Raw genomic sequence first — 14,831 nt, 5'->3', positions numbered from 1 at the left:
ACTAGCTAATTATCTGGTGGCTAACTAACATTTACTCTTTATTATTACTCTTTCATACATCTCTCATTCCCAATCTTAATTATTTGATAATGGAAGTATCCAGCATAGGGGTGCCTGGGTGGCTCAGTCAGTTAGGCATCTAACTTGAGTTCAGGTAATGATCTCATGGTTCATAGGTTCGAGCCCCTCATTGGGGTTTGTGCTGACAGCTCAGAGTCTGGAGCCTGCTTCTGATTCTGTGTCTCCCTCTCTCTCTCTCTGCCCCTCCCCTGCTCATGCTCTTTCTCTCTGAAAATAAATAAATAAATAAATAAAGATTACTCAAAAAATGTTAATAAAAAGAAAGTTTCCAGCATTAAGTACTGACAGGAAGGAGATGGAAGATCACAAGCCAAAGATGGGGAAAACCATACAACATGGAGATTGTCCAGTATTCAAGTCATAGTGTCACTTTTTTTTCTCTTTTGTTTGTAGTGAATTTCTAAGCTAAGAGGAATAATTGTAATGAAGTATAATTACTTGATTTTGTATTCTGTATACTGTCTAATAGATATATGTATGGCATCCTGTCTCTTTCTTTGAGATTGTAAACTTCCTGAGCACATGGTCATAGTCTTCTCTTCATTTTCTAACTCTTCCCTTCCCAACACCATGTACTATGTACAAGGCACAACCTGGCAAGTCATTTTGTTGCAGAAATCTGGTCTGGATCACTGGTGGAAGAACCAAGTGGCACTCAGAGATCTTGGAAGGCAGGAGGTTTATTTTACACCGGTGGGCTCAGAGGAGATCATTCTCCAGAAGTCTGAGTCCAGAGCATCATCAGAGGGAGTAATTTATAGCCTGTTACTTCCACATTCCTCATTAATGCATGAGACAAGCAGTGTGAGAAGAACCTGTAAGAGGGAGCCTTTGATCAGGAACAGGTATTTCCTTATCAGTCCTGCCGGCCATCTTATAACAGATTTTTCCCCTTTGGTGCCCCTTTAAACAGATGTAGTCTGTATTAGAGGGTATCACCTTTCTTAGGTCTGGCCTTTTCCCCTTAGTTTCCTGACTGGTTTACAAAGTAGCAGCATTTTTTTCAGAGAAGATGCAGATGTCTCTTTTCTCAGCAGAGAAGAGGTGAAGTGCCTGTCTGCTCTGGAGGGTGTTTCCTGTCAGGGAACTTATTTGGCTCTGTAGGGACACTAGAGAGTCAGCCAGTTGTTAGTCCCACAGAAGAGCCGATACCTCTTATGCCAGTCCCTACCCCGGTGGCTATTTCTGCTCCTAGGAGTACAGGTAGCAACACTGCTCACTTAGTCTGAACCTTAAGGCTGAAGGTCAATTTAAGCATTAACCTTTTAGTGCAAACATTTCCCCCAAAATGTTGCACTAGCAACCTTATTGGCAGGTAACCCAACAGACCAAAGGAGGTTACACTACATTTAAGCTTTTAAACCCCTCAGAATCGTCCATTGAAGGTGCTCTACTCTTACAAATGGGGCCCAGATTAGAGGCAATCAATACCAACAGAACATTCTATCCATAACAGGAAGGTGAGTGTAAACAGGAACTTTTAGCTGTTTCCCCAGCTTTCTGAGGCACCATTTGCCACTCTGATGGCAAAGAGTAAGGACAGTTTATCTTATCAGACCAGTGATTCCTTAGGTTTCTGCCATGCGTTGACCCCACCCCCCCCCAAGCTTCTGGGGTGTGGCTGGAGCAGGGCTGGAGATCTCAGAGGCCAGTGTTTTTTTGAGGGTCAGTGTAAGCTGGTTGACTGGATCTGAATGGATCACTTCGCTTGGATCCTAGTCGTATTTGTGTCTCAGGCTCAACAGTCAGTTCTTCTACTGCACCAAACCAAAAGGTCTTTTGCTCTCACTTGGTTTGGTTATCTATTTTACATCCTCTGAAACCAAGCTTAATGTCCAAACCACTGTCAATGTAACAGCCAATTAAATATTTTAAAAGAGCTATAATATTCTCACTCCCAACCTTTGAACAGAGAGTCCATAATTGGCCCATAGAGGTGCCACTTAGCTGCATTTAAACTTTTGTCATGACATCTTTGAAACCTTCTCCTCTCTAGATAAATATCAGGAATTTTTTAATCTGCTTCCCATGTAATTTGGTTTTGCATCTTGGACCATTGTCATCTCTCTTGTCTGGTCATTTTGTAGTTTGTCCACCACAGACTGAGGTACTAAGAATGGAAACTATTACTCCAGATATGATCTGACTGCTGCCACCTATAATGTGACTACTATTTCTGTTCTGAATACCTTCTGGCCAGCATTTATGCATTGGATGAAATTGGCGATGTTTCTGGTTACAGATATTGAATTAAATACATAAATGGAGCTCTGCCCTCTCCTAAAACTGAATTAAAATAAGATTTTTAAAAAAGATGAAAACCCCTAGGCATAAAAAGAATGGGAACAAAATTTTAGAAACTAGACAGCAGATGGAGAAGTGTATCTGACTTAGCATACTCTAGAAATCTAATTCCAGTTTTAACCACAGAAATCCCAAAAGGCTGAAAATTAAAGGCTGATTTCATATTCCTCTGAAAAAGGAGGTATACATGGCGGTTAAGTCTGTTAAATCATATTCCTGGGGCGCCTGGGTGGCTTAGTCGGTTAAGCGTCCGACTTTCGCTTAGGTCAAGATCTCGCGGTTCATGGGTTTGAGCCCCGCGTCGGGCTCTGTGCTGACTGCCCGCTCAGAGCCTGGAGCCTGTTTCAGTCTGTGACTCCCTCTCTCTCTGACCCTCCCCTGCTCACGCTGTCTCTCTCTCTCTCTCCTAGAGATAAATAAAACATTAAAAAAAAAATTTTTTAAAAAAAAAAGAAATCATATTCCTGTATTCCCAACTGTCCCTGACCCAATAGAAAGCTGGAGAAATTGCCTATAGAAAAGCTAAAGCGGCAGAACTTAGAGCTAGTAAACAATAAATTTGAGTCCAGGTGAAGACAAGGAGAAAAGTCAAAGTTTACACAACTACTGTAGAAATTCCAAGCATTCTCCCCCACCCCCCCAGAAAGAAGACTGCTGTTTTCATAACAAGTCTTGTAGAAATATTTAACTACAAAAATTAAATGTTTTAAAGAAGCTACATTTAAAGTTGTGAAAAGAGGGGCGTCTGGGTGGTTCAGTCGGTTAACTGTCCTTCTTCGGCTCAGGTCGTGATCTCACGGCTTGTGAGTTCAAGCGCCGCATCGGGCTCTGTGTTGACAGCTCAGAGCCTGGGGCCTCCTTCCGATTCTGTCTCTCTGTCTCTCTGCCCTTCTCCCACTCGTGACCTCTCTCTCTCTCAAAAATAAATAAAACTTAAGTAAAAGAAAGTGACTTGTCTTTAGCAGCTGGATCAAACCTTTTCCCTCTGCCTCCTGGAGAACTTCCTATGGTAATCCCTCAGGTAACTGTAAAAGAAAATTGCACGGGACACTTACTCAAAATGACAAGGAAGACTTTATTCTAGACTATTGCAATAGGGGTCAAGACTAGTGCAATATGGGGTGGAAATTGAACACTACTAAAGCAAAAGGCAGGATAATTTTTAAACGCTGGAGTAAGCTAACGGAAAAGTATTAGAGGACATTAGTACAGAGGCTGGTCGGTATGATTGGGCCATCTGTGTTTGCTAATTGACTGTTATGGAAGATAAGCTTCTACTCTCCCACAGAGACTATCTTTCTTGATGATTATATTTCAAGGGGATGACTTCTAGATTTTAGGAAAGACAAGCTTAGGTTGCAAAAGATTTACATCTCAAAGGGGCATAAAAAGACTACAATTGCAAGTTTTCTAAAGGAACACTCTAAGAAAGAAAAGGTCAGGAGCCTATAGTCAGGAGGAAGCTGAGGGCTACATTAAGGTCCTTGGTAATAACTCAATCACCATCTTTCAACATAGAAATCCTTTTCCTCACTTTCTCATCCAGATGTACTCTTTTTGTCTAGTCTCTGGCACATCACCACTATATAAATCCTGTCAATCAAATTGCCAAATTAACACCTTCTGTTCCTTCTACAGTCAGTGTTTCAAAATGGTACCCTAGCATCTTTTTACTCCACCCCTTCTCTCTGTTTTCCCAATGGAATGGCCTATACCCAAGCCCTCATCATCCCTCACTCACTCTAATGAACTCATCTTGTTTTTTACCAACTTTATTGCATAGCATAAAACTTACCCATTCCAAGAGTGAAACTCAATGAGCTCTTGGTATGTTACTGAGCAGTACAACCAGCACCACAAAGTAGTTAGAACATTTTCATCCTCCAAAGACTCGCCTGGTAGCCGGTATCCCTACTTTTAGTTTGCTTCTTCCCTAATTCACCTTCCTCAGGGCTAGATTTACACTAGCAAGACATCTATAAGGACTCATACTTAAGATTCAAACAGAACTAGATTCAATCCCAAAACTTACTAGTTGTGTGGTATTTGGTATTTATAAATTATGAAATTTATTAAATGGGGGATGGAGTGCCTGGGTGGCTCAGTTGGTTAAGCATCCGACTTCAGCTCAGGTCATCATCTCACAGTTTGTGAGTTTGAGCCCTGCATTGAGCTCTGTCCTGACAGTTTAGAGTCTGGAGCCTGCTTCAGATCCTGTGTCTCCCTCTCTGTCTGCCCCTCCCCTGCTCGTTCTCTCTCTCGCGCGCGCGCTCTCTCTCAAAAATGAATACAATTAAAAAATTTTTAAATGTATAATTAAATAAATAAAATTGGAGAAATTGGGATGCCTGCATGGTTCAGTTGGTTAAGCGTCTGACTTTGGATGAGGTCATGATTTTGCACTTTGTGAGTTTGAGTTCTGAGTTGAACTCTGTACTGACAGCTCAGAGCCTGGAGCCTGCTTCAGATTCTGTGTCTCCCTCTCTCTGTGCCCCTCACCTGCTCACACTCTGTCTCACTCTCTTTAAAATAAATAAATATTTTTTAAAAAGTAAAACGGGGGAAATTAATACCTATCCCTTGAAATCTTTGTAAGGTTTTAAATAAACACAATATATCTGTAATTTTAAAAATTAGTTATATTAGGGGCACCTGGGTGGCTCAGTTGGTTAAGTGTCCAGCTTCAGCTTAGGTCATGATCTCACAGTTTGTGAGCTAGAGCCCCATATAAGGCTCTGTACTGACAGCTCAGAGCCTAGAGCCTGTTTCAGATTCTGTGTCTCCCTCTCTCTCTCTCTGCCCTTCCCGGCTTGCACTCTGTCTCTGTCTCTCTCAAAAATTAAAATTAGTTAAAATTATTTACATTGAACTTGTGGTGACCTTAACAATCCAGGATACTCAATGAGAACAATTTTGAGATCATTTTCTCCAAGAATGTACTTATGTAACTGACATTTTAGTCTGAAAGCAATCCTCCTATGAAACTTTCCTGATGCTCACTTATGTCATCATTAGTAATACCATCCATAATAAGTTGAATCTTCTTAAATAACATTTATTGAAATCATTGAGTTAAATTCATATTATATGCAGGTGTTGTAATGTAGAATTTTTTTAAATACAGCTTATACTGGTATGCAAAAACAATAGTTATGGAATACTAGCTTGACTCTAATGAATAATGTGACTGTTTTATATCAACATTCTTTCCAACCATCTGCTAAGTACAATTTAGCTAGCAATTAGCTAGCAATTAAGCCAGCCTGTCAAAAAACTTAATTGCCAACTCAACCAATTTTCAGAGTTATATTAATGATAATAGCTATGCAGCAAACTGAATTTAATAAAAATGCTTTGAATATAAATCCCAACAATTCTAACTCATTTTCTATATCACATGTAGCTTTTGAAATAAAAATGAGACTTGCAAAAAATGTTTTGAATATCAAGATTGAAATTTAATATCAAATTCCTTCCTTTCATGGCTTCTTAGAGCCTGAGGCATATTCCCATTAACGGAAGTACTTAACTAGCACTTGTACTTTTTCTCCTTTGATAGCCATTATTTAGTTGGAGCATGTGCCCCTAACTAAACAGATTTCTTCATTCTTTAATTTGAAATTGTCTGGTTACTGAGGAGATTCAAAGCTCTGTCAAATTAGGCCTTTTTCCTAGAGATAGATTAGGAAACATCCCAGGGCATGGAGTCAGAAAACCTTAAGCGGGAACTCTAACACTTAAACTTATTAACTGTGTGACCATGGGCACCCATTTCTCCACCTGGAAAATGATAAAGAAGCCTACCCTGCAGTATGTTTCAAAGCCTGTGGTTAATGCATGTTGCATGATCAGTACTTTGTAAGCACTCACTAACTTGGAGCCATAATAAACCTTTTTTTTTGTTGAAATCCATAATTTATGTAACATTAGAGATATCTTTTAGGCATCAGCTGCTAGCCTTTTGGTTCCTAATACATTCTTCCAAAAAAAATCTAAAATTCACTGTGTCTACAAAAAAAGAAAATGCTATGGCCACCTGTCATTCTGACTTAAAGAAGTCAGCAGAGACTCCAGAAGATGCCAGTGTCCCAAAGCAGCCTTCCTCCCATAAGCCCTTGCACACCTCACATTTTATTTCTTCTCCTGAAGGCTTACCATGTAAAAATGAACAGTCTTCTAAGAAACGCTCAGACCCCGCATTTTGTTTGCCTTAGGAGTATATGGCTCTTATGTAAAATGTAACAAGGATGTTTCTTTTAACCTCTGTAGACTCATATGTCTGCAACCATGGTGCCAAATTCAGCAATCAGTTTTGACTCTATGAAAGGAATTTGACACCCACACATTTCCTTTCATTTTTTAGTGCCATCACAATTCGTGAATATGTTCAGCAGATATTTCATTTGCATGTGAGGCTCTGAGTGAACCATCAGGGCTACGGAGATGAATAAAAAATGTTTCTGCCCCAAAGAACTTTAGTAGTAGAGACATAAATGGGCATGCACACACAGACATAGCACATATATACCCAACACTCACAATAAAAAGGGAAAAGTGATAAATAGAAAAGGAATTATGTAGATGAAGAAAATGTTATAACATGAGGAATAAACCAAAACATACTACTTATTTCTAGGAGAAATAAAGTTAGATAATTATTCATTAAAAAAACAGAACAAGCTGCTTTGTTTCTACTTCAACAAAATCATTACTAGATCAGAACTGCTTGTTAAACTGTGAACCAACAGTTTAATAAACAAGATGTGCTTTCATTTGTGATTTTATTCCTGGAATCTATCACTGTTTAGTGATTATAACATTTCTCACTGAGGTAATGACAAAAATCTATGATGACTACATATTACTGAAGCACAGGTTGATTGTATTTCTGTTAAACTGCTATGAATTGATTGCCATTGTAATTAAAGATTTTTTTCTCAAACCAGATAATGTCTTTCATGCATTTAGCCTTCAAGTTAATGAATGGATGAATGAGGATGAATCCTAGGTTTTTTGCATTGAACACTATTGCCTTTGAAATTGGCTGTCAGAGGAATTACAGGTATACTGTATAACACACACAAAAAAGCAGACACTAACTTAAAACACTATGTCTGTTTAAACAGAAATGAAGGAGCTATGTCAAAGCCCAAATTGTCCTCATACTATAGATGTTTAATGGTCAATAGTAATGAATGATTTTGACATAAACTGTTTGTCTGGAGCAACAATATAGGTTCAACTCAATAACTGTTTTTGAGCTTGTTATGACAACATGTTTGTGTTACCTTTACATTTTAAAAAAATGTTCATCCCTTTTTCCTCATTTGAATACACAAAAACTCTCTGAAGATGTTCTTTTCATGCACATCTTTTAGAGAAGAAAGCTACAGTTAGTGGGATTAGTAATTAACAGAATTATAGATCTCAAATTCTATATTCTTTCTAATAGTTTATATTATCTCTTCTATATACAAGCATTCAGTCAGTACAGACTCAGTACAGAGCAAACCAAACTATTTCTTGATAACGGACTTGTATTGCACTTTTCACAAGATTAACGTCTATATTATCCCCTTTTGAGTTTGACCATGACCTTTGAGGCAATAGCTCAAGTATCAAGGATACATGAGAGGAGGATATGACAAGCGTAGAGTAACTGTAAGACTGCATTTGATTTGGGCTTTGGTTGATCGGGGAAAAAGGGATCCTATTTAGTTTAGGAAGATCAGGAGAGTCAGCTTGGATTTCAAACATAACTACAACAAATTGGTATACAAAGCCAAATGAGGACTAGGAATCTTTAAGCTCTGATCCCACGTGGGTTCTCTGAAAAATCTTCTGTGGTTCTTTGGCCAAAAATTTTCTACAGGGGGGAAAAGACGAATATTACTTTCAACATTAAGAAGTGAGGGTTTCCAGAGAACAAATACTTCTGAAATCATTAGAGAAGAAATGTATATGTCAAACCAAATGAATTTCCAAACTAATATTAATCCTAAATAAAAGTACAGTTGTGTATTATAACAAAAGAATAAATATAATGACTTAAAATCCAGAAAGTCTGGCTTTAGGAAAAGTTGTAAGATTCAAGGCATTTTTCACTGTATAGGATAACAATTGTCCAATCCCAAAGGCCCATTCCTCTCTCATTCCTGAAATACCAGCATCAGGTCATGAGAGCAATGGTTATTTTGAACAAGTGGGGACTTAAAGCAGCCGAAAGGGAGGGACCAAATGATAAATACAAAAATCACTCTAAGGAGAAAGACTGAAGGGTTGAAACCAGAGTTGCCAGATGCATTGTGCTATCCAAAGGGTCAGCCATAGTGGAGGCTATAGGGTAGAGCATGGGATGTGATTAACATCAAAGATTCAAAACTTCTGTGCTCAAACTAGTCTGCCTGTCACAGTTTTGTCTCCGTTGGTGCTGGTCACGGTTGTGTAGATAGGTTAAAGGTCAAAAACTGTAGAGGTCAGTGATAGGTGGAAAGAAGATGAGACGAATAAAAACTGGCAATTTTCAGTAACCGTTAAGTTCAGCATGTGTTTGGTCTGTGTCTCTTGCCTGATTTGCCTTCCTTTTCATCCAGATACTTGGTAAGCTCCCAATTAAACTTTTTGGTTACGTTTTACAAGAATCACTTTAGGGTCTTCATAAGACTTTCTATGCTAAAAGTGATGTAGATAAGACATCAGAGAAAAGGGAGTTTAAGCTCCTTGTTTTCATCAGTACATTCACATATATGAAGGTAAAAAGTGTAGCTTTAAAAGCAGAATTGACATCATCACTACGTTCGTTATGCTGATCTGTGGAGAAAACTGAAACTAACAAGTGGACAGAAAAGCATCTTGAAATATGTAGCCTGTGCCTATATATGGGAAGTAAGTGAAGACCCTGGGTTTTGTCATTTGAAGATGCGTGTAGCATTATTTTTAGCCTTTGTGGATCTACCAGTTCTTCTCCTTTGAAAGAGAGCCCAGCCCCACAAGTGTTTCAGTTAGTCCTGATCTTACCATGCCGCTGGTTCCACGCTTACCGTTGTTGTTACCATGACACCTTCACAATGAGGAGCACGCAGTCTCCTTTATATATGTAACAGCACACATTTATGTAGCCCCCCATAGCATGCAGAACATTTCCAAAATAGAAGCTCTGTTAATCCTCACAGCAAACGCCACAGGTAGGGATTTTTATGAAAGCTTTTATATAGATGAGGAAAGATTGACCTAATAGATTTAAATGACCTGACCAAGTGGCCAAAACAGACTCAAGCCCAGTGCGCACGATTCTACTGGTAAGTAGCTAAGCTGGAACTACAATTCTGTCCTCTGACAGCGGGACCAGAGCACAACCCTATCCTTCTGCCGTATTTTCAATACATAATCTTTATTATTTGGAGAATTAAACTGCAAGAACACATGTATTCATACAAGTAACTATTACTACAATTTTAAACAATTTGTAGAAAAGGATAACTGCTTATTTACACATCATTTTTATCAGTTTATTGATTTACATGTTACTTGTCTTTGAAAAGATTTGTGCTGAGTCAAAATATATGTATATCAATACTTACTTTTTAACTCACATTATGAAAAAGACTAGGAGTGAAGACTCCTCAATTTATTTGGCTCTATAAACTATCTTTTATTGCCATAAAACATAAATATATAAGCTTAAAATGTAGCATCTCTTAAAATTCAAATCAAATGATGGGATAATTATCTGATAAAATAACAATGATCAAAATGGGTGAAAATCAGCCAGCTTTTGAGATAGCCATGTATACATGAGAATAAGTTAAGAGAAGGAGGTAGAGTAACTGATCTCATTTATTCAATACCCAATACTTCTTGATATTTTCACAGGGTATGAACACCAAGCACTAGGGGAAATATTTATTATGTTGTCAGCATAATTCCCATCTGAGCGAATTTCTGTAAATGGAGCAAGTACACCTGGTAATTAAAGGGAATTCTGTTAATGTAGAATGTAACTTCATTTGTTGAGCACTTATTATTTGCAAAAACTCTACTAAACATCAATCGAAAACCTGGAAGTTAGGAAGTAGTTATCCTAATTGTATGGATGAAAAACCTGAGGCACAAGAAGGGTTATCCATTTTGGCTTTGCATCACAAAGCTAGTAAATCTAACATCAGAATTTTATTCTTAACCACTGCAGTTAGCCATATCTGCCAACAGAATCTAGACTCTAAAATTTCAAAATATTGTTCACGTAGACAAGTTGTCTGAAAGACAGCGCATGTGCTTTTGTATTTTTTTTCTTGGTGAATTTTTGTCTTTTTCAATTAAGTTTGACTTGTCAATGAGCTTTCTTCATCTTCCCTCCATGAGTGAACAAGTTCTATATTTTATATGATTTTTGCCCTGTTTTTGTTATACTTTTTCCTCCAAGAGAATATCCCTATTAGAAAAGAATATATATAGCAAGAAAGATCCATCTATTTATGTAAATCTTTACTTATTTATGTACTAGTATCATCTAGATTTCCTAATTTTTGCTAATTCCATTTAAAAGTAAATATACTTCCATGAAAATGCACATAGATATAGGTACATAATTTACATGACTGAATAAATGCAACCAGAACATAACATTACTTATCTTCCTCACACAGAATTTATCCTTTCATAGACTGTTTTTTCATGGTTTATCCAAATGGCTCATGAGCAACCCAAGGTAGTAGTCGTTTGCTTTCTCCCCCCCCAGAAGCTCAGAAGAAGCAATTGGAAGAGAGTATAGAGCTGATCCAAGATGAATGTGTGTCAGAGAATGCAGATCACTCTACAGAGGAGCCTACTGAAGGAGGGCCAGATGCGGATGGAGAAGAGATGACTGATGGGATAGAGGAGGACTTCGATGAAGATGGGGGTCATGAGCTGGTAGGACTAAACATTTGGTGTTCACACCTTTTGGTAACAGCACCAGCATGCCAGCCACTCATTCATTCAAAATGAAAGATAAAATACTTGGGGCATATTTATTTCTTATATGCATATATGCAGGACAACATCACTACAGTGCTTTGCACATAATAAGTGCTCAATACGTTTCTGCTAACTTAAAATATGACCAAGAAAATTCATGGACAGCTGAAATATTACATATGAGATTAGTTATATTTGAAGTTCCAAATGAAAGATTCTCTTTTCCAGGATGCTCCATCATAAAAGGAATCTTGCATTTGTGCAATTATATTTGAACTATACGTGGATATAATATCCTAGCAACAAACGACCATCTACTGGAAGACACATGGCTCTCTCTCTCATTAGATGGTGTCACTCAGTGAAGATAATTATCTTTACTAGTTGTATGGCCAATGGTTGTTTCTACAGTCTGCAGACTAAGATGACCCTGGGTATATGGCCACTTCTCCATCTTCAGTGCTAGTGCTGATTGACAACCAATTTTTATGAGCTGAGGATTTAGCCAAGACTTGATTCTTTATGTGTTTTATTTTCCCAATGTTGTAATCATGCTGCTCATTTCTGATGTCCTTACCTATATACTCACACCAAGGACTTGATAAATCTATGCTGATGAAGATGTGGTTTCTCATATTTTATCATCCATGAAATTAAACATACTATTTTAAAGGGATTGACTAATAAAAATGAGAAGGCAAGTGTGAGTGAGTGTGTGTGTGTGTCTGTGTGTGTGTGTTGCCAATTCTCAAATATCTGTGGACTGATCATATTAAACTTGACTTATCCCAGGTAATATCAGATTCAATGTGTTACAATACTTACTTAATAATTACTTGCTTAACTAATTTTGTCATGGTGGTTGTTGTGTTGGCATGGTAACCACTCTGTCAGTAGTTTCATTTATGGAGCTGTATACTGATTTTTTTAACATTCCAGTTCTGTTTAAATTCCATGGGACCTTCATTTAAACTTTACAAATATGAGTCTTTTAATAACCACCCTTATTTCTCCAATAGTCTGCATCAGTTCGAAGGGCTTTGGTTACTTTTTAGAATGGTTTTGATTTCAGAGATCTATTGAGAGAGACTAGAATGAAGGACTGACAACTTTTTCAGCTTCTCCTCAGGCCAGACTTTAATTCAATAACTTAATTTCTTCAGCCCATTCTAATCAGACTTCTGATTTCACCATTCTATTGTGATTGCTTTTGCTGAGGTCTCTGGAGCCCTCCGTGTTCCCATTTCCAATCGTTACCTCCCTGTCCTTATTCTCATTTACTTCTCAGCAGAATTTTACTGAGAATTGATTAGGAGAATTCTGAGAAATTATCCTACCTTACCAATTGTTCATTCTCATTTTCCTATGTTAGAAACTTTCACTCCATACTCCCATTTTATTACATATATATAATTTTTGAGAGAGAGAGAACAAGCCAGTGAGGGCAGAGAGGGAGAGAGAAATCCCAAGCAGGCTGCACACTGTCAGTGCACACTGATGTGGGGTTCAGACTCACAAACTGTGAGATCATGACCTGAACTGAAACCAAGAGTCAGACACTTAGCCAACTGAGCTACACAAGTACCCCTTCATACTCTGATTTTAAATATTGGAGTAGCCCAGGGCTTTGTCATAGGCTATCTTCTCTTTCTACATACTTTCCCAGGATGACTTAGAGCTTCAAATGTCATCTATAGACCAAAGATTCCTAAATCTGTATTTCTATCCTTGATCTCATCCTAGCATTCTAGACTCAAGCATTTATATGCCTGTCTCCTCATAGATCTCCAATAAACAATCGAAACTCAATATATACAAAACATTCTTGGGGTTTTTTTTCAGTCATCTTATCCCTTTCCAGTCTAACAACATCATTATCCACACAGTTGTTAAAATGAAAAAGACTAGGATTACCTTTGATTCTCTCCACCTTCTCCCATTAATTCTACCTCCAAATCATAACCCAAAGCTAGTTACATCTTCATTACAGCTAAACTCATTTTTTTGGTTCAGCCCATGCACTCCATTCTCCACACAAGAAAGATAAAAATCTTCATAAACTATACATGAGGTAATGTTTCTCCCTTGCTTAAAATCCTACAGTGCTTTTTATGACACTAAAATCAAAAACCCCCAGGATCCTGGGTGACTCAATCGGTTAAACATCCAACTTCAGTTCAGGTTATGATCTCGCAGTTCACCAGCTCAAGCCCCGTGTCAGTCTCTCTCAGAGCCTGGAGCCTGCTTAGGATTCTTTGTCTCCCTTTCTCTCTGCCACTCCCCCCCACCTCAAAAATAAATAAATGTTAAAATGAAAAATCTTGGAGACTCAGGTATTTCAGACATGTGACAGGTAAGTGATAAGAAGATCTATAGGAGATGGTGATGGAAGTGGGGTCAGAGAAAAAGTCACCATATATGAAAAGTCAAAGAACTTCAAGCCTCAACTACAAGACTGGTCATCTACCTGAGCATGAAATCACTCCAAATATCAGATAAAGTAAAAGAAGTTAAAGAGTAAGACAGTTACCAAAGGTCAGCAGCCATGAAGGAGACAGTATGGCCAGTTTGAGTCCCAGATCTGTCACTATCCAATCCAACTGAATCACCTTCAACAAGTAACTTCTCTGAGTCTCAACTTCTTATCAGCAAAATAGTAAGGTCAGATCAGAAATGTCTAAAATCCATTCTGTTTGATCTTTATTCTGAGTCTGTTTTTCAGGAACATCACATCTGAAGGAGCAGAGGTTAATCGTGCAGCCAAGAGAATAAATCCAAACCATAGTGTTTCGTTTACACTCTAAACACACAAAAAGTAACTGATTAGACCTATTGCTGCCTGGAGATGCTAGGGTTTCCCCCTCAACCCTTGTGTTATAACTGGGGACTTAGGATACTGAAGGGTTAAATCCTTCTCTAGTATCTCACTTTGTTTCCAAGATTTGGAAAACAATGAATGAAGATGAGCGATCTAAATGGAGACTGGGGAGTCCCTCCTAGGGATTGGCCAAGAAAAAATTGCTCTATCTGGTGTCCACTGTTTTCTCCTTTCCAGATCACATGAACCAAATCATGCATGGCTCCCAAAAAGGAAAATAAAAGCATAACTCTTCTCTCTTAGAAAGGCAAATATGATTACAGATTCAGCAAGGATACAATGTAATTAGGCTTTTAGCACACCCAGTAAGAGTCAGAAAGAAGAGCTAGTATACACATGCTCAGACAGGTGCTCAAAGATATGGAATGAACAGGAAACAAGAATTCTATCAGAGGCAAGGAAGATCCAGCAAAATAAGCTAATGGGACAGCTGTCGGTGGTGGTACCCCTTGTGAAGTATGTGAGAAGCTGAAGGCATGAGCTATCTATTCACCATCTAGTTCTAAATACCCAGTTAGTGAAACTGATTTCCAAGAAGCAATCCAGTCAGCTGATATTTGGTGTCTATTGTGTGTGAACCAGGTGCTACAAAAAAATGCAAAAATAACTAAAA

At 38.1% G+C, this 14,831-nt stretch overlaps 1 protein-coding gene across 3 annotated transcripts in view; it reads left to right on the top strand.

Moving 5' to 3' along the window:
- Positions 1-14,831, top strand: part of RALYL (RALY RNA binding protein like) — a 388,833-nt gene that overhangs the window by 336,871 nt on the left and 37,131 nt on the right. For 2 of the 3 annotated variants that reach the window (XM_039253466.1, XM_039253468.1), the window contains exon 7: positions 11,123-11,295. The exons of the other annotated variant lie outside the window; for it this stretch is intronic. In XM_039253466.1, the coding sequence (XP_039109397.1) occupies positions 11,123-11,295 (173 nt within the window). The remainder of the gene's footprint in view (positions 1-11,122; positions 11,296-14,831) is intronic. 3 annotated transcript variants of the gene reach the window in all.

The sequence above is a fragment of the Hyaena hyaena genome, unplaced genomic scaffold (genome assembly GCF_003009895.1).
Source record: "Hyaena hyaena isolate Hyena2069 unplaced genomic scaffold, ASM300989v1 scaffold_454, whole genome shotgun sequence".
Lineage (NCBI taxonomy): Eukaryota > Metazoa > Chordata > Mammalia > Carnivora > Hyaenidae > Hyaena > Hyaena hyaena.
Note: the sequence above shows the minus strand (reverse complement) of the source record. Positions and strands in the feature narration are given on the sequence as shown.